The sequence below is a fragment of the Branchiostoma belcheri genome, unplaced genomic scaffold (genome assembly GCF_001625305.1).
Source record: "Branchiostoma belcheri isolate BF01 breed outbred unplaced genomic scaffold, Haploidv18h27 scaffold18, whole genome shotgun sequence".
Classification (NCBI taxonomy): Eukaryota; Metazoa; Chordata; class Leptocardii; order Amphioxiformes; family Branchiostomatidae; genus Branchiostoma; species Branchiostoma belcheri.
This window is the reverse complement of record NW_017803268.1, coordinates 3564037-3584108: the sequence shown is the minus strand read 5'-3', so window position 1 is coordinate 3584108 and position 20072 is coordinate 3564037. Positions and strand designations below refer to the sequence as shown.

General features: G+C 41.1%; 2 protein-coding genes across 3 annotated transcripts in view; both read right to left on the bottom strand.

The window, feature by feature from the left end:
• Positions 1 to 3458: 3458 nt before the first annotated feature.
• Positions 3459 to 10124, bottom strand: LOC109467487 (uncharacterized protein C1683.06c-like). Of its 2 annotated transcripts, none has more exons than XM_019765501.1 (8): positions 9926 to 10124; positions 9488 to 9614; positions 8880 to 8972; positions 7849 to 8023; positions 7065 to 7181; positions 6541 to 6686; positions 4713 to 4871; positions 3459 to 3695 (listed from the first exon to the last, which is right to left on the bottom strand). In XM_019765501.1, exons 2-8 carry the CDS (start codon positions 9593 to 9595, stop codon positions 3522 to 3524), a joined length of 972 nt encoding a protein of 323 aa, XP_019621060.1. In that variant the 5' UTR covers positions 9596 to 9614; positions 9926 to 10124; the 3' UTR covers positions 3459 to 3521. The 2 variants fall into 2 exon arrangements, with proteins under 2 accessions (XP_019621060.1, XP_019621061.1); XM_019765502.1 differs by lacking the exon at positions 6541 to 6686 and adding an exon at positions 5475 to 5617.
• Positions 10125 to 16383: 6259 nt separating this feature from the next.
• Positions 16384 to 20072, bottom strand: part of LOC109467329 — a 31149-nt gene continuing 27460 nt past the window's right edge. Inside the window, exons 48-54 of the mRNA XM_019765274.1 lie at positions 19835 to 20049; positions 19281 to 19455; positions 18329 to 18754; positions 17959 to 18189; positions 17707 to 17791; positions 17081 to 17322; positions 16384 to 16916 (exon numbers count right to left, since the gene is read on the bottom strand). Coding sequence (XP_019620833.1) covers positions 16384 to 16916; positions 17081 to 17322; positions 17707 to 17791; positions 17959 to 18189; positions 18329 to 18754; positions 19281 to 19455; positions 19835 to 20049 — 1907 coding nt within the window. The remainder of the gene's footprint in view (positions 16917 to 17080; positions 17323 to 17706; positions 17792 to 17958; positions 18190 to 18328; positions 18755 to 19280; positions 19456 to 19834; positions 20050 to 20072) is intronic.

Sequence of the window (20072 nt, the reverse complement as noted above, 5' to 3'; positions counted from 1 at the left end):
CGGACCTGATGATACCCGGACTCCTCGCGATGTCATCTCCTTCGTCAGCCTCCTGTAACAGATCTAACGAAATCTCCATATCTTACTTTAAGTAGAATACAATTCCAAACGGTGCGTGTACTTGGATCAAGGTGGTTTCAACCTCCTTGCGTGGATGTAGTATTAACTGTCCAGTTTTAGTTCTTGTTTTTCGCATAGGTTACTATTATTTGTTACTAATGTTCGCGTTGCGACGAAACCAGCGTTCAAAATGGAGAAGTCCTCCATTGTGTTATGGTAGGATGTAATAGATACTTCCGTTTTTTCTACTTTCACCACAAATTTCATTATACCACAAAACAAATTCAGTGTTTTTCTTTCAGTTGGCTGCAGTAAGTTAAATTGTGTTTAAGTTTCACGTCTGATGACAGAAATTTATTTTTATGCCTCATTTCTTTCAAATCCGCAGAACAGCAAAGTCAGTTGACGTTGCTTTTTTCTATCTATTCCAACATTTAATCACAAGACGTGGTGACTCCAGTTTTTTTTTAAACCACCAACGCACACAAACGAACGGGCAACTGAGATACTTTATAGTTAAATATTCGTGTCAAGTGTCTTTCCCAAGGGCACAAGATCGGTGGCATGACAGGATTCGAACTCTGGATCTCTTGGTTCCGAACGCTTTGTCGTTACGCCACACGACCCCAACAACGTTTCTTTCATCTAATTGTTTGTTTAAAGCCCGCGTCACACTTTCAGGACCTTCCTACGACTTCCCTCCCGGCTACTCCCCCAACAAAAATCGGCACACGGGGTTGGTAGTCACCTACACATGTACAGTTATTATGTTTACCGAAGGAAAACATATTGTTTTTGCTCCGTTTCTTCCACTTCTTTTTCTCCAGTGACCTATGACCTGACCAATGACATGATTTGTTTACTTCTGTCACCATGGTGACTGGTGTTGGGTTACATAATGTTGCAATTTCATGGTCTGCTCTGCTCCTGTCACCATATACTAGTCGTACATGTATGTATTTGAGTAAGAATTAACAGAGCAGACCATGTCCGAAGGTAAACATTATGCATTTGCTTTGCAAATGTTACTTCTCTAGTTTTATATAAATCAGCAAAGGCAAATCCTAATACATGTATTTATTTAGTTAGTAACCCATAATATAAGGACAACATAATTATTCATCAGTATGCATTACAACTACTGTTACACAAATTGTTTCATTTTCACCATTTTATTTTATCATTTCCCAGTGTTTTGTATTAATAATAATAATAATAATAATAAATGGTTTATTGGCCAAACATCACCCGTGCAATCGCAGCCTTATAGTGCTGAATTGATGCAGGGTTTACAATCAGATGGTACAAATGGTAAACATAATACACATAATAATACACATAATACACAACGTCATATTACATATTTGTTCCACATTTTTTGTGGACCTGTCGCAAGGGTCTGTGCGGCTGCCATTCGGCGCCACAAAGTGACCTCAATACGGCTTTCCCCAACCGGAGTTAGGTGCCCATTCACACCTGGGTGGAGTGAGGAAAGTCGTGTAAAGTACCTTTCCCAAGGGCACAACGTCGGGGATGTCCAGACATGTCCCGGGTACGACTCGGGATCGAACCCGGGTCTCCGGGTCTGCCGGTTCACAGTCGAATGATCTACCACTACGCCACCCGACGCCATGTGTGCTGTTTAAACAACACTTGGAGGTATAATGTTTGCTGTTACATATTTGTCACTTTGATAATATTTTATTGTAGTGTCCTACGGTCTATTCAAAGATTGCATGACATCAGAAGAATCTAAGGCCGTGTTTAAGTGAAGTCACCCAAGGCGCTTTACATGTGGTTTACCCCGAAGCCGGTTTCAAGTGGCTCCATCTGAACACTCCAAATCACACTGAAAGCGCCTCGATCCCAAACCACTTCTAGAGGTGGTTTCGAATCGGTTTTCCCGCATCGCGATTTGCGTCTGAACGCAATGTGATTTCAATGTGACTTCACTTGGTCATGTATTACGGGGTGATATTTCTTTATTTATATGCAATACCAAATTTTACGTGTCAGCAACTTTAAGAGTAGTAATGGTCAAATAATGTGTCCGTTCTAGGACGAGCTTCACCGCCTCTGGCGGGACCACGTCGGCATTCGGCCGAGATACGCTGGGAGGGGGACACCAGCAAGCAGGTCGTTGACCTCTGACAATAATAACACGCTACCTAGCGTGTTTTGATTAAACAACAATGAATGTAGTTTCGGAGAATCGTGATCGGACACGTTTTAAAAGGAATGTATGGCACGTGGACCAGATGTGAGGAATGTGAGTTACCCGAATCGCGGTTTGGGTGACTTCACATAAACACGGCCTAAATGTTCACGGCAGTAGAAATCACTTTAAGGCATCCCAAAACATCTGTATCACTGACTGCATGTTGAGTTTAATTTCGTAATTATTCTTAATAAGATTTTTGGTATCATATGGTCTTAAACATAAAAAAAAGTATAGTAGAAAAATCACTGCAAGACATCCCAAAACATCTGTATAGCTGCCTCCATGTCTTAAGATTCTTGATATCATATGGTCTTTATCAATCCAAGAAAGATCAGTAAAGATTACTAGCCTCCACCAGGCCTTCCTACGAGGGTACGGAACCTAGAATTCCACAAAAAAAGGGTAAGGCCACACCAAGTAAATTTTATGGATGACGTCCGCGCGCGCATTGATTTTGGCTTGTTTCTAGAAAAAAACAAGAAATTCCGCTTCCTCCATGACCAAAGAGTCACGACAGTGCCGCAAATCGTCAGATTGACGTGAAACCCGGAACGCGAAAACAGGATAGGACGACAACTGCTGTTCCACCTGATTTATTGCTGTTTTGATGATGAATAAAAGACTTCTTGCTTGTTACACTGTGTCACCTCATTCAATTTGTGTCCTAACATTTGTCGTCTCTTAGTATATTTGTAATCTAGGCATCTTGTTTTTTATTGCCCTTCTTGTTTTTTTCGCCCTCTCGCATTAAATTTAGGGTCTCCAAAGGACGTCATCCATAAAATTTACTTGGTGTGGCCTAATAGTTGGCTAGGAGAGTCAGTCCAGAGGATGGTTAATTCCTCTCTCTAAATGTACAGGAAAATGAGCTCTTCACTGGCTAAACTCCCCTAGTCAATTATTCTCCCTATTGGCTTAAGTTTCCTTTTTATTTTGATTCTGAATTGTTAGTCTGGTTGAGACTACAAATCACTGCAAGGCATCATAAAACATCTGTATAGCTGCCTTCATGTCGACTTTCTTGCTGATCCTGAGATTGGGCTCCTTGTTTCGTTAAAGCATTTCAATAATAAATCTCCAGAATTATTGTCTTATCAAAAGGAAAGAATGATACATTGTACATGTACATGGTGTTTGTTGATAGTAAGAATGATATATACCACTTGTATTGAATATCAACAAAAACATTCTATTTTGGTGTCATGTAGTCTTTAACAATCCAAAAAGTGCAGTAGAAAAATTACTGCAAGGCATCATGAAACATCTGTATTGCTGCCTTCATGTCGACTTTCTTGATGATCCTGAGATTGGGCTCCTTGTTCCAGACGCCTCGGTAGTCGCACACCATCTGACCTCGCGTGACCTCCCCGTGTAGCTCCACGGTGGCGTACACGTCCTCCGACTCCTGCACGACCTAGGGTCACGGAATTGAAAAGAAACAGAGCCACTCACAACTTCTGCAAAAAGACCTGAATACCCTGGAAGAATGGCAAAGTAAATGGCTCATGCACTTTAATCCCGAAAAAGCGGTTATACCGGCTATACAGATACAGATACAGAAGCCGGTGTGTTTATGTCAAAGGGCGTTTATACTGGCTATACAGATACGGAAGCTGGTGTGTTACACCGAAGGGCAGTTATACCGGCTATACAGATACAGAATCTGGCGTGTTACACCGAAGGGCGGTTTACCGCCTATATATATACGGAAGCTGGTGTGTTATTCCAAAGGGTGGTTATAACGGCTATACAGATACAGAAGCTGGTGTGTTACGCTGACGGGCAGTTTTCCAGCTATATATATACGGAAGCTGGTGTGTTATTCCAAAGGGTGGTTATACTGGCTATACAGATACAGAAGCTGGCGTGTTACGCCGAAGGGCGGTTATACTGGCTATACAGATACAGAAGCTGGTGTGTTACGCTGACAGGCGGTTATACTGGCTATACAGATACAGAAGCTGGTGTGTTATGCAGAAGGGCGGTTTTCCGGCTATACAGATACAGAAGCTCGGTGTGTTATGCTGAAGGGTGGCAATACTGGCTATACACATACAGAATCTGGTGTGTTACACCGAAGGGTGGTTTTACCGGCTATACAGATACAGAAGCTGGTGTGTTATGTCGAAGGGCGGTTTTCCGGCTATATATATACGGAAGCTGGTGTGTTATTCCAAAGGGCGGTTATACCGGCTATACAGATACAGAAGCCGGTGTGTTACGCCGAAGGGCGGTTTTTCCGGCTATACAGATACAGGAGCTGGTGTGTTACGCTGAAGGGCGGTTTTACCGGCTATACAGATACAGATACAGAAGCTGGTGTGTTACGCTGAAGGGCGGTTTTACCGGCTATACAGATACAGAAGCTGGTGTGTTACACTGAAGGGCGCTTTTACTGGCTATACAGATACAGGGACAGACAGATACAGACCTCAGGGTGTGCCGCGACGATCAGGGCAAAGGGGTCGCAGGTGTGGTAGTGAGGGCCGTACGACTTTGCAGCCTTTTCACGCTCAACACTCGTGGCAAGGATGGCTGCGTGGAACTTCCCGCGCTCTGTCGGGATGCCCATAATCCTGTCCCATTCATCCTAGGACAAGGCGGAAACGAAAAAGCAAATTTGAAAAGAAATATGAAAACTGAAGGGGCTAGCATGTAATCTCTCCAAGCAGATCTTTCGGTGGCCTACATAAGACTGTACCAAATTGGCCAGGCAATATCCATTAGCCAGAGCAGTGTCCAATTGGCCATCCAGGGATAGTGCATGGCCAATTTGATACTGTCTTTTCCAGCTACAGAAAGATATACAGTAACTGTACTTGAAGATTAGCTAGCATGTACATATAAATTCAAGACCTACATGACTAGAGAGAACATATGGCAAATATAAGATGAAACAAATTCAACATTCACTCAAAACTATAGGCTTTGACTCATTTTAACTACTTCAGGGTAATATAATGAATTCCTATATATAAACCATGTGGTTTTGTGTTGGCCAATGATATTGCAGCCTCATAATTAATTTCAAATGCAGGCTCCTGATTGGTCATTCACTTCTTGCTACATGATACATGATATGGCAAAACCTTTTTTGTGTCAAAGTTTTAGTTTTGACCTAATTAAGGTCAATTTAGCATCAGTACAATGTTAGTGAGAGTAGTTGTGTTAAACTAGTACATGAACTACTTACATATGTTATAGCAAGTTCATTAATACATGGCTCCCAGGCTATAATTTTCATAAGGACACCCTGGTAGCTGTTTAGAACCATGTTGGCTGCTTCTGGGTCGCAATAGAAATTAAATTCTCCTGAAGGTTGGATGTTCCCAATACCTGTAGCAAAACAGGAACACACATCTTTCAATAAGGAGTAAATTAAATGTTTAAGTTGCAATGTTTTGTGGAATGGGCTTTGCTGTTCTCCTGTGGGTATGAAAGAAATGAGGCATAAAAATAAACTTCAGCCTGAGGTCAAACTTAAAACACAATTTAACTCACTGCAGCCAACTGAAAGAAAGAGAAAAAAACTGAATTTGTTTTGCAGTATAATGAAATTTGTGGTGAAAGTAACAAAAAAGGAAAAACTTTTTGATATGACTCTCAGTTTGGTACTTTTAATTTGTGGTCCTGTTTTGCTATGACTCAGTGGTTATGCATTATAGAAAGCCAGTCACGACTGCAGGTAATTAGTGCATGCAATTTACACAGCTTTTGCACAAGATTTAACCATTGTTTAAATGCACTCCCCCCCCCTAAAAAAACAATATAAAACCTTGTGAAAAATATGTGGGAAGGAAAGTTAAGCAAGAAGTGTACTGCATGGCCACAAGCTCTTGAGAAGGAAGCCCTATCAGCCTCTGACAGAGACTGTAATACAGGCCACTGACACAGTGTTCTCGCCAGGCCTTTTGATCATAGGGGCCCCTTATGCTGTGATTTGGACCCCTATTCTGTCATTTAACCAGCATAAGGGTGTTTTTTTGGGGGGGGACCGGGTTCATAAATAAAAAAAATGAAACTTTAGAATAAACTACACCAACGGGAAAACCTTCACAAAAATCTGTCCCTCATGAAGTGAGAAATAGTGTCTCAGGGTATAAGTGAGTTTCAACATTTTTTTGGAAGAATACCAGACCCCCTGCTGTGTTCATGTTTTTGGGACTTGATGCACAACTTGTGCCGCGAAAGTTGCCATTCTGTACCTGACCCCTATCTATGCTGTGAAAAAAATCCTGGTGAGAACACTACTGACATACCCAGGGGATGCCAGAGTCACTGCTGAAGCGACAAATCTCATAGGGTAAGTCTGACACAGGACACGTGTAGCTGCTCAGGACCATGTGGGCTGCCGCGCTGTCATACGCAAAGTTGAACTCTGCAGTCGGCGTCACACGGCCTCTTGCTTACATCATCAGGAAAGAAATTGACTTAAAGTTAGAATAACAAGAAAAAATGATTAGTTGTCTAAAATAATGAACTGTGGGTATTTTTTAACCCTGAAATAATGAATATAGCGTTAGGTATAAATATGGATATAAGTACACAATGATTGAAGGAGAAACAAACAAAAGTTTGCTACATTTTTTGTTGGCCTATTATTATTAAACAACTTTTCTAATATGTTATAATTTTTTTTTAAACTTGGATATGCTTCAAATATTTCCATCTATTTTAATTGTTACATGTTCAAGCTAGACCATGCATGTAGCTTCTGCAATACTTGTATTGAATAATCATACATATTTGTCATTAATAATCTTAATCTTAAACCAGACAGTACCATTGATGTTGCCTCCCATGATGACCAGTTCCTTGAGCCGTGCAGGGAATTGTGGGTCCATCCTGACGGCTAGGGCCAGGTTTGTGAGAGGCGCTACCGCAACAAGGGAGATCTCACCTGGAGGGGGGGGGGTAAGAGTGGTGCTTTAGCAAATCCAGTCAAGCCCCTAGCTGTCACACATAGCCAAGTATGGCCTCCCAACACTTCCAAACTGCCCAAACATGGTTGGGAGGTCAGGAGCAAGCTTGGCTGTGGTTGGCTGCTGTTTGATAAGGTTGACTACTGTTTGGCAGGGTCTACCTAATGTTTCATATTGTTTAAAACATTTGGGTGTGGATGAAAGGTTTAGCCATGGTTGGCTAATGTGCGTGGCTGGTGTTTGGGAGTAGGTGAGCAGTGTTTGGGGCGTGCTTTAGTAGAGTGGTCAAATCTAACTCCAATTCAGTTTGATTCATATGAAAAGGTAGATGTAGCCTATTCTGGTCATCCTGCTCCCGAATTTTACTTAGCCACGCATTATGACACATATGACTCATTTTTACTCATAGCCCTTGTAACTATGATGTAATCTTTGGTCAAATACACAAGTGCAGGCTCCCAGTCAGCTTCTGGAATCATAACATTGTGTCTGACCTTATGTGGTCTGTGGTTAGGGAATTCCCCCTACCCACATGCTGTCATACAATTCTACGAATACACAAGTGCGCGCGCACACACACACACACACACACACACATGCACGCCCAAAACAATACCTCTACACAAAGGTAAAAATTACACAAACCTGGATGTTCTTTTGACAACCTGAGTAGGGCGTTGACGGCATGTTCGGACTGTACCAACTCCTCGCTGGGAGGGTCAGGGTCGGGTACATCCCCCAGTCCGTCCTTCCCGTGCCAGTACCGGGCGTCGACAAGTTTTCCCAGGATAGGGACGTTTGCTCCTCTGTATACAGGAACCTGGGAGTGCATCAAACAGAGATGTACAAAAAAAAACAACATTTGACAAGGTGGTCTTGTGGTTAGAGTTTCTGACTTAATTTTATCTGTAATAAGGCCACAGCAAGTAAATTTTATGGATGACATCCTCCACAGACTGCAAATCTAATGCAAGCGGGCGAAAAACAAACAAGGTTCCTACAATTTGAAATTTTGACTATCATTGTACAAATGGTTTTGATTCATTGGGAACATCACATATAAACAGCCAGCATCACATATCACTGCATCAAAGTAAGAAACAAAACATTAAATCAGAGCATTTTCTTGTCTCCTCTCTTCATAGTTATTTGCCATCCACCTTCCGGCATGGCAACAGACGTCTTTGTCCATTTTCGGCATATTGACCACTGTCAATTTAGGCAACAAAATTTCTTTTTTTTTCAAAAACAGGCAAAAATGAATGCGCATGCTGATGTCATCCATAAAAATTACTTGTTGTGGCCTGAGCTATGGATTTGGATCCTGGCCAGCATGCCAGCATTTCTAGCTTTAGTAATTTTTGCTCACCAGATGCTAAACCGGATAGTGAGTGTGAGTGTGGTTGCTTCCCTTTTGGATGGAAATAATTGCAAATTTGGAAGCCTAGTGTTTTAGGAGCCACATTTTGAGCATGACAATCCCACTGCACTTATTGAAAAAAGCTTCTAGTCCAGTCCTATGCAGCTAATGTGCTACTAAGTAATACAATACTTTAAATACAAAACTGGTGTGCTATTATTACACTTAAAGGTGGCTTACAGGCTATGTGAAAGAAACATGCCAAAATCAAATAGTCTGTATTACTTACTAGTAGAGTACTAGTATTGATACTTACATCTAGCCGTCCAAACACCTTGAGGACCCTGAGGACATTCCGACACACCTGGTCAACATCAACGTTACCTGCTACACAGGTGATACCAAGTACCTGCAGATTGGTTTCAATAAAATAAAATACAATTTGATATGTAGGTGCACATTGTATATATAACTCACCAAAGTAAATGTATCCATCAAAATGATAATTTTTATATCAATGCATGATATCAATAAAATGCTCAAAGTCAATGCTCAAAATACATTGTACATGTACCAATGTGCTGTAGACTGATACAGGTAAAATTGGAACTGTGCAGGTAGTGTAATTACTGATTTTTTTCATGGTACTTTTATGTTCCCTGTTTTCACTGTCACTACTGTACAGTGAACTTATCATTACAGTTAACAAATAATTCCTGGACTTTCTTTTTCCTGCACCTGTCGCCACCGTGAATATATAGTTCCGTGAACATGTTCACTTTTCTCAGACCATGAACTTTTGCTACCGTAAACATAAAGTGAATTACAGTATTTCTGATGTCTACCTGTACAGTGTTAGTGAAGTGGAGACTACCACAGCAAACATTTCAGTACTTACAGTAGAATGCTCATATATATATATACCTGTACATTTGGCTGTGTGAGAGCCAGCATGATAGCCTGGGCGTCATCATGTCCACAGTCCACATCCAGGACTATCAGCTTCTTGTCTTGCGTACTGCTGCCTGACATAACTGCACGATACTAGTCCCTATAAAAAAACGGTTGAGAGTGTTCACCATTCTGCTTACTAATAGTAAAATACACTAAAACAAAGGCCCAAAATTTCTCAAATATTATTCTGCAACAGAAAGTCAAAAAGTCTGCAGGTATAAAAAGAAAAACAAACAAACGGGGTATTATGACTAAAAACTCTTGAAGCCAGATTAATTTCAAAATGATAATTGGCCCAAAAAAGAATCTCAGGTTCCACTGCTTATTTCAATAAATACTGATGCCGTTGTTGTCCTTTTGAACGTATATTACAGTATTTAATACTACTTTCAACTACTTTCAGTTTACCTTGCAAAACCGCCTCACGACTTGTCTTCTGTGGGTGTCCAGGCTCTTTCCTGGGTGTCTCTGGTTGAAGCAACGTCCCGAAAGTAGTTTACTAAGGATTTTAGTCTTTTGGCTGATGCACAGGCGTTTTAAGATCATTTACGACAAAAATCGCTCCTTCCTGATCACACTTTTTGCACGAAGTCGGCCATTTTGAAATTGGAACAGCCCATTCTTTGTAAGGGGGATCGCTACTCTTTTCATAACATAACATATGGGACCACTTCGCACAATATAACGTTACATGGAAAATTCGTACAGTAAAAATTGATGTTTTCTGTACGATTTGTTTATATAATTAGCTCTTTAATACAGTATTAAATCAAGCTGTGATCAGATGTATCCAAAATCGCCTACCGATGCCTTTGGGACTGTATTCCAGTTCCAGACCATTCCAATAGGTGGCGCTGTGAGACCATGCACCTGCTTACATGCACCTAGCTGCAACTTGAATCATAAGCTATATCAATTGAATGCTTATGGGATCACTGTAAATTGCAAACAGAAAATATTAAACAGACGAAAGTCGATTAACTTAAATGTAAGATAACTAAAAGAGGTCATCATTACCATGATGTTGGGCATCAAGGAGAAGAAGAAGGAAATTTGCATATCAAGGTGCAGCATATTGCCTTTTTCACAACAAAATATGCCAGGAAAATTTTCAAAAGTCATTAATCTTATACAAAGCAAACAAAATATTAACCAGAGGTAAGAACTACTGTTGTTTAGCACCAGAAGAAGCAGAGAGACAGCTCTTCCAAATATTAAATACATCCTGCATGTAATCTGTGGGACTGGGGCTTCTTGGACTTTATTACATTTGGATATTGATATGATTCCACATTTCTTGGAGAGCATATTTGATCGAGTACGAATTCCCCGTTTCCCCCAGACAGATTTACTTCTACGTAGGCGCAACCAAGTTCCTTGTTGTTTGGGTTTTCTCAACTGGTCCAAGCGTTACCTTAGAGATACTTTTATTTTGGAATCTCACCATCTTTAACACTTTACCAAGACTCCCCAAAATTTCTCAATGTTTCTCCGCAAATAAACACATTGAATAGAGAATTATGTATTGAAATGGTTTCAATTTTAGCTGGAAATTGGGCTGTAATACAAAAATTGGAAAATTAAGCTCTACCAAATCTTCGACGGAACAAGAATGATCTTTTCAAAGAATGAGCAATCCAGCTCTTCTGTGACGTCATGTTATTCAGACGGACACGTGGCTTAACGAAGGGAAAGTCTATGGCGTCCCCCGGCCCGTCTCTATTGTTTCTATTTCAGCAGAATTCAGCTTGGCAAGGATTAATTCAAGTACACAGGTCTCCCCCAACATCTGCTTGACGATTAGATTTTGGTTGTTCCAAAAAAACTTGCAAGACAATCTTCTTCGAAACGTCACTAGTCTCCCTAGAATTTGAATATGCAATGGAAACTCACATGTACCGACGATAAGTCGTTACTATATACAGACTTCAGTCAGTCTGAGCGAGCGAGAAGAGAGAGGCACACCTCCGCAGATGACACTGTAAAACGGACAGGTTCTGAACGAATCAGGTTGACGTTGTCCAAGCAACACCATACGGACAAAAGCTAAGTCATCATTGATTATATATTTATTTCCAAAAAATTGTGGCTCGGAAAGCAGGAAAAAGTCATTTCACCTGGCTTCTTCAATGCACTAAATTGTACGCTTTCTAGGGGTCTTTTTGTTTCACCAAGTATCTAGTATCACAATTTGACCAAGTTAGCACGTAAGGCTGAAGCCAAAAGAGATGGGAGTCATCAATCTGCTTCAAGTGTTTATAATGATTATCATTCTTTTCTCGCGAGTTGCAAACAATACGGTAGAGACCTCGCCGAATGTTTGTTCTCATTCAAACATAACGGTACCAAACCCTGTACCACACGTGATTTTAAAAGTTGACTGTAAATTCTGTCGGTTGACGGCCTTTCCTGATGACATTCCCTCCGAGACGTTTCGATTGATCCTAAGAGGCAACAAGCTGGTCAGTGTCACTTATGTTCCACCGCTGACGAATCTACAAACACTGGACCTCAAGTACAATCGCATTGAATTCGTTTCTTGGTCGTCACTCTGCAACCTGACTAAATTGGCATTCCTCTATTTGAGCCATAACAGGATTACAAGTGTGAAATTTGAACCCTGTTTGAAAAATCTTCAAGATGTAGATCTGTCGAACAATAAAATTGAGACGGTGACAGATAGAGACTTGGGGTATCCAAACACTGCGGCAAAATTTTCCCTGGGAAAGAATCCTTTTCATTGTGACTGTAAGTTGTTGTGGTTTATCAATAAGGTAAAATCATTGACACCAAGAGGCCCATCCAGAACACGTATCAAATCATTATTACGTGACACCTGCTCGGCTTCTCAGGGTTACACCTGTAACTCACCGGCCGCATTACGGAAATCAAACCTTTCGGAACTTTCTATTGACCAGTTAGGGTGTGCGTCATCTAACCTTAGTTCACCAACAACCTACACGTATCCGTCAGTAAGTGAGCATACAAATATGGGCAGCAGTAGGTCGTATGGCGTCCAAACGAGTGTGCATGTACCGGCTGGTATGCGTACAAGCCAGGAAAATGGTCATCTTCACATAACCGTAACTGGACAGACGTTTTTCCGAGAAAACACTACTTTAGAAGGCAAGACAACATCTCTTGATGCTCAAACAAGTGTGCATGTACCGGCTGGTACAAGTCAGGAATATGATCATCTACACTTGACCACAACCGGACAAAGTTTTCTCCGAAACAACACTACTGTAGAAGGCAAGACAACATCTAATGAAAGGGTGTCAATCAGCAATGTAATGGGGAAGGGTAACGAAGGGCCAATGATTGAAACTATTCACATCATCATCATAGTGGCAGCAAGCCTTTTTGGACTGGTTTTCGCCGCCTGTCTGATCCTAAAGCTGATAAAATCTCGGCAGTTGCAGAACCTCCATAACAGGACAGTTAATGTTCTACAGGATCCGAGCACTGTGCCATTTCAAAACCCTGTCTACGCGTATGCCAGTAACAACACCTCCCAAAATGGACCAGTACCTATGCAACTGTCGCAGCTGGCTCCACCCATACAAAGCACATCTTACAACAGCACAGCCACTGTCCAGGATGGACTAACACGTTCTTAGATTCCGCCCCTCCAGAACAATCCTACCACAGCAAAGCACAGACACTGTCCAGGACGGAATAACACCTTCTACTGTCGCTGGCCCCACTCATACAAAACACATCTTACAACAGCACAGCCACTGTCCAGTATGGACTAACACGTTCTTAGATTCCGCCCCTCCAAAACAATTCTACCACACTACAGCAAAAGCACAGCCACCATCTAAGACGGACTAGCATCTTCTACGTATACCCAACTGTCGCAGTTGGCTCCACCCATACGAAACACATGTTACGACAGCACAGCCACTGTCCAGGTTGGACTAACACGTTCTTAAATTCCGCCCCTCCAGAACAATCCTACCACAGCAAAAGCACAGACACTATCCAGGACAGACTAACACATTCTACCCAAATGTCACAGCTGGCTCCACCCATAAAAAACACATCTTACAACAGCACAGACACCATCCAGGAAAGACTAGAACCTTCTAAGATGTAGCAGCTAATTCCACCCATCATTAACACAATCTTTCCATAGCAACAACCTAGCCACTGTCCAGCCACCTTTTTCTACCCAACTGCTAAAAACTCGTATTTCCCCAGAACTATCGTGGACTGGAACTCGCTGCCACCAAGCACAGTTGGGGCATCATCACTAGAAAGCTTTAAACAACTCCTGCAGTTAAATGTGCAAAGATTGAGTGTAACAATCCGTTCGGTGTGATATAGCTAGCTGCCGCCGCGCCGCGTGCCTGCGAAGCTGGTGTGTTACGCCGAAGGGCGGTTATACCGGCTATACCGATACAGATACAGAACTGTCGCAGCTGGCTCTATTCATACGAAACACATGTTACAACAGCACAGACACTGTCCAGGACAGACTAACACATTCTACCCAAATGTCGCAGTTGGCTCCACCCATACAAAACATATCTTACAACAGCACAGCGACTGTCCAGGACGGACTATTTACATCTTCTTAAATGAAGCAACCGACTTCACCCACCCAAAACACATCTTACCATGATAGCAACAACCCAGCCACTGTTCAGGATGGACTATTACATCTTTTCAAATACTGCAGCCCATCCCAACCATACAAAACGTATCGCCCTACAGCAACAAACCTTTTAAACAAAATTTATTCTAGATTCTATTAGCAGTCATTGTGATCATAAATGTGGAAGTTTGCTATGTCAAAGTTGTCTGAAAAAGTCCGAGCATTCACCCAGTTCTGTAACTGATGTAAGTCATAATGACAGGTGTGTGTATATGTGGAAAATTACTAAGAAGCAATTTGCTATATATTATATTAACATGTCACTTGCAGGTGTTTTATCAAGTGTTCACCAAACATATTCTAGTTGGCACAAATGGTGTTTTATGGGGGCTAGTCGTGAAGAGGTAGTCAACTAGATAAGTTTAGGGAACCCTTTATAAAATGCATGTGCCATGTCAATAGCAAATTGCTTCTTCGTATTTTTCCAGTTATTCTAGTTGATAGATGCAAAAATTGTGTTTTTATGGGAGTCGTGAAGAGGTAGTCTAGCATGATCTTCAGTACACCAGGTATTCATCAAATTTATTTTTGGTGACAGGCGAAGGATAAGGCAACAAAGGCTTTACTTTCTACATAAATGCACACGACTAATCTAATATGTGCAGATAGTTTTATAGAAATACACCCTTTGATCCTTTGCTATCTGCATGATTAATCCCATTCATAGTATGTCCATTTCATTGATGAATATTTTGTGCAACAGTTAGAATTAGGCATAGCAAAAACCATAAGACATCACGTGCGTGTGATTGTGTTTGTTCGTTTGTGCTTTTTTGTGAAAGTGAATTGGTCTTTCACATAGCATATTTCACTACGTGATCTTTTTTCCTTCGCCAAGAAGGTTGTTTTCAGTAGCGTTTGTCCGTCTGTCTGCTTGTCTGTCTGTCTATGAACAGCATAACTCAAGAAGCTTAGTATGCATTGTCATGAAACTTGGTAGGTGGGTAGGTCTTGATGAGACCTAGAAATGATTAGGGCACCCTGGCGGCTTTTGTTGGTACTGCAGCAGAATTTCCGGTTTTGATATCTCGCGATCTGGACATGCTAGGGTCACGAATTTTGGTTGGTAGATAGCTCTTGGGGTAGGGAAGAAGTGACATGAGTTTGGGCCCCCTAGCATCTTGTTCTGGAACTGCAGGAGCATTTGTTGAAAATTTTTCGAAGGATGATAACTCAAGAACCTGACAACGGATTGTCGTGATTTTTGGTATGAGGTAGCTGAAGTGAGGCTTGACATAATCAGATGACATTTATGCAAATCAGGAACTTATTTGCATAATTAATGAGGAAATTCTATAGATCTGCTTTGTTCAATAATAGGACTATGAAACACTTGTGACATGTAATTGAGAACAAACAACATCTGAGGATATAGATGATGTAAATGAAGACCTAATTTGCATAATTAATGGAAATTTTTATAATTTATAGTTGTAACTGCTGGGAATTTCATACTTGCCACACTTGGGAATTAAGTGAAGGCGAACATCAATAAACATAATTTATTCAAATCATGACCTCATTTGCATAATTTATGAGGAAGTGCTATAATAGCTTTTTTGTTAAGATAAGACTGTCATTGGGTGGAGAATATGATCAACTGGTATAATCCATAATTCGTCAGCCGCAAGGGTTTACATCATTTGGCGAAGGTATGAGATCGAGGAACTCTTGTTTTTAAATTTTATTTGTGGTCCTCTTAACTTAAAGAATGGTTTTAGTAAAATACACTCAGCTACACACGTTTTCCAAGTATCCCCGACATTAATAAAACGCTCAACTATTACAGAAAACTGTACAATAAAAAAGAAAGCTGTATAATAATTCCTCATTACACACACATTATGTAATTTCTAATCATTATTATTATTACAAGTATTTTCTGTCTTTCGTAATTGATAATATGAAGCACTTGCGAGATAAACATGTATTCTAAAAAAGATATATTAATCCTACAACATGCTAATACAACCTTCAATGAGACATTTTACTGAAGTGCTATGCATAGTACATTATGGGTTTCACGCAGGTTAATCAATATATGAATCATGTAATGGTTATCCGCAGTAAAATATGTAGTAAGGGAGAAGAAATACAACTAACTCTCTGTCTCAAGCTTGATGTAAAATACTGTCATCGACGTCAGAATGTTGACTTACCAATATGTATATACATGAGCATAATAGCCTGAAACAAACGCTTATCACTCTACATTGTACTTCTTTTGTACGCGGCGCGCCGCCAACTTCTGTCGCAGTTTGCTCTCAAACATGCGTCTTGATCTTGCTTGTCGTTTTTCTAACCGTTCCTCATCAGCTGCGTGTTGCTGCATCAGGTCCTGTGCCGTCTCCACGATGGTCTGTTCCTTCCCACCGCGCTCTTTCCTTCTTCTCTCTGCTAGTTTTCTTTGGAGGATCGCCTCTGCACGCCGCCTGCTCTCGCTTTGTAATTCCTGCAGCCTGGCAGCATCGTCCTCATGAGCTTTGAGGAGACATTGGGCCTGTTCTTGATCACCAGATACGGCTGGACTAGTCAGTAATGTAGATTCCTCCTGAATCATCTGACATGTGTCAGAAGACAGCGTAGCAGAGAGATGTCGTGGTGTGACAGGCGAGGTTGACACCCTGAATCCGGTCTTAATCTTTGGCCACAGACACTTTGTGACATCTAAAGTGTCATCTAAAGAGTCCTCTATCTTTCGCAAGTTTGCATTCAGCTCGGAGAGCTTGTCTTCATCTGCATAAAAAGAGTAATGTGTGAAAATGAATTACTTTCATTAAAATACGCAGGTACAAAAACAAAGTTATTAATCGTTTATTCATTTAGTGACAGGAACTTTTGAATCCTAATTCCGGAATGATTTCTTTACGTTCTTAAAGATTTCAATGAATTTCTTTTACCTGTTTTTGTTATATCAGTCGTTGGGGGAGAGTGAATCCCTAACATTTCCTTGAAGCTTGTCCAGATGTAGTCTACCAGATCCTGGTCATAGTCGTCATCAATGGAGTCACCAGAAGCGATGGCATCACAGATGATGGTCACGAGGAAGTTGACGAGAATTATGAAGATACAAATCATGAAGAAAGTGAAGTAGACCGGGCCGACATATCGGTTTGCCTCCAATATCTCCTGAGCAACAAACCTGAAAAATATTGAGATCAATTTATGTATCGCTTACATTTAGTTTAGCCCTTAAACAAAAAAAACATGTATTTGCTACCTGTGTATGGTATAAATCGACATGTTAAAAAAAGACCAAGTAAAAATATTGGTCTTTATAGGAAAATACAAAACGTTGGTCTTTATAAGAAAGTAGAATACTTGTTAATAAACTCGTTTTACGTGCAACATGTTTTTCGAATGTTTATTGTTAATTTGAATTTATGGTTTGCACGATGGAACATTATCGTGAGAAAATGGTTAAACATATATGTGATATGACTGGTACGTCCAGTGAGGCATTTGTCATGTTAACGTAGGAGACTGAGTTATTAGTAGACAACACAGAAATTTGGTAAATACAAACCTGCCCAACAACATCTCAAACAAGGCGAAATTTGTGTGTATGGCGTTGCTGAAGGCCTTCAAGTGTGTGCCAAATACAATCATTCCTGTGGGGGAAATAGAACCTGTTACTAGCCAGGTAACAGTGGAATATGACACGAGAAATAGCATGTATTCTACATAATTACACACAAATACATACTATGCTTTCAGCGTACCGATAGACACATAGAAAGTACTCATAAATTGATATAAATTGAATGGAAAATAATACCTGACGAGCTGAAGGCCATGAAAGCTATGGCGCTCACAACTGAAAACCCGATCAGGTCGTTCTTCATGGCACCGGGCAGAGCAAGGAAATGAGCGATGGTCTTGTTAAACTTGACCATGCGGAGTAGTGCCAATGTGTCAACAAACACCACAGCGGCAAGCACGTACTTGAAGGCATCATCCCACCAAAACGTTGACTCAAAGTCGACAAACTTTTCTATTCCAAGTTCACCTTAACAGAATTGAGAGGGGTTAGACTCAGAAGGTTATAGCATAGCGATTCTCTATAGTTTGACGTGTTGGCTGAAAAATCGTGAGATCAGTTCTTAAGTTAGAGTTAACCTAGAGTTCTGAAACACCCGTTTACCAACCTGTCGCCTCCACTATCCTGTCCAGAGTTGCAGATGCGAAGTGGTGCCTTATTCCAAAGATACAGATGGCGGCTGCAGATCCAAGTAAGCTCAAAGACGCCATCAGATTCCAGATGGAACCAAAATACTTGATCCCTTCATTCTTTATAGCTATCCCATCATTGATGAGGCGGACCAGAAACAACATTATGAAGAGAATGTGGGCAGTCATTACGCCATAATCAGATACGTTTTCATACTGGAAAAGCCTGTGTATTCCTACAGCTGTAGATGTTGAAAAATGACCGATACTCTCCCAAATTACGGTCAGTTTCAATGTGCTGAATAGTTTACGAGAGGGATAGTAGAAGGACAGTTCCAGATCAAGACGCTTTGTATATTTGTCGATCCAGTGGTTATGCTGAAGAGCAGTCATGGTGGATGTAGCTTCATTCAGAGTAGTGGGAAGCTCCATGGGGCATTCTGATATACAGTCTGGATAGACCGTAACCATGCTTGTGACATTGAACTCCCAATGTGCATGTGAAACATTTCCGGTAGCAAGCACCCAACCATTGGTGGAATCGTCTAGTTCCACTGTATCTGCACAAGAATTAAAATATGATTTTAACGCGATGCATTCCTGTAGTGATAAACTATTGTCTTTGAGTGTACGCTGTTTATACGGGCTTCGTCACTGATTGAAAAAGGAAGGAAAATCAATGTTTTAAACAAAGGATTTACGACTATGTGAGTTTACCCTCTATGTAATTTTAATTACATCGATGGCTATTTCGTATACGAAATAACCGGCGATAGATAAAAAGATGGTAGATAAATTATACATTATGGTCATAGGATCTAACGTTATTCCTCATGACTAGTATTTTGTAAACTAATCAGGTATAATAATAATAACAAGCTAACATTCCAATTAAAACAGAGAACACTAATAAATAGTAGTACTGCCCACCTGGTGCCGCCCTGATTTGAGTAAGTCGTGGCGGGCCGATTCTGAAGGCCTCGGTATAAAGTGGAAACTGCCGGTCTAGATACTTCATCTTCCACCCGTTATACCAGAAGGAGGGGTATAACACAGGCAACATGACTCCCTCAGTCCAGCTCCAGAAGTCTTCAGGAGTCGTGATCTATGGCAGAACAACAGCTACGTTCAGATAGAATAGTTTACAAGCGAGCAATTGTTGACCAGACAATGAAAAGTGAATACCTACCTGCCTAAGTGCTCAGGCCAGGATCAGGCCCCTTGCTCCCCTCCACCTCCATCCCACTCTGTCCAAGGCCAAGTCTCAGGTTCCCTTAAGGTAAGCCCTGTGTCTTTTTGTATCTGGTCTTTTCACCTCTCAGGTAGTCTTCCCCGGGGTCTGTTTTTTTTTAGAAACGCCGGGTGGTATGCCTTACGAACTAAGGTGTTTAAGACAAGGACTAACTAAGACAAGGAAAATGAATTACTTATATTATGACAGCATAAGGCTTTTGCAAGCCTAGTACTTTTCAGTAGCTACCTACCGAGTCGAAGTCCTCTGTGAGCCTGCTGGACAGCGTCTGCGATGCGTGGTAAGCAGACGGGTCTTTATCCTGCTGGCTAATGAAGAACAGAACAGCGACAAACAGGAACAGGACGCTGGCGTTCTGCAGGAGCACGAAAAACTTTTGCCGCTGCTGGTTTTTCCTTTTCATCTTTTGCACGGAGGTAGCTTCAGGTGGGTAAACTTTCTCTGGTGCTGAAAAGATATACATACACATA

Coding starts and splice junctions, on each gene's coding strand:
- LOC109467487 (XM_019765501.1), bottom strand. CDS start 9,595: ATGTCAGGCAGCAGTACGCAAGACAAGAAGCTGATAGTCCTGGATGTG. Junction 8,024..8,879: donor AGGTGTTTGGACGGCTAGAT/GTAAGTATCAAT, acceptor ATGCACTCCCAG/GTTCCTGTATACAGAGGAGC. Junction 4,872..6,540: donor GTGACTCTGGCATCCCCTGG/GTATGTCAGTAG, acceptor GCCTTGTCCTAG/GATGAATGGGACAGGATTAT.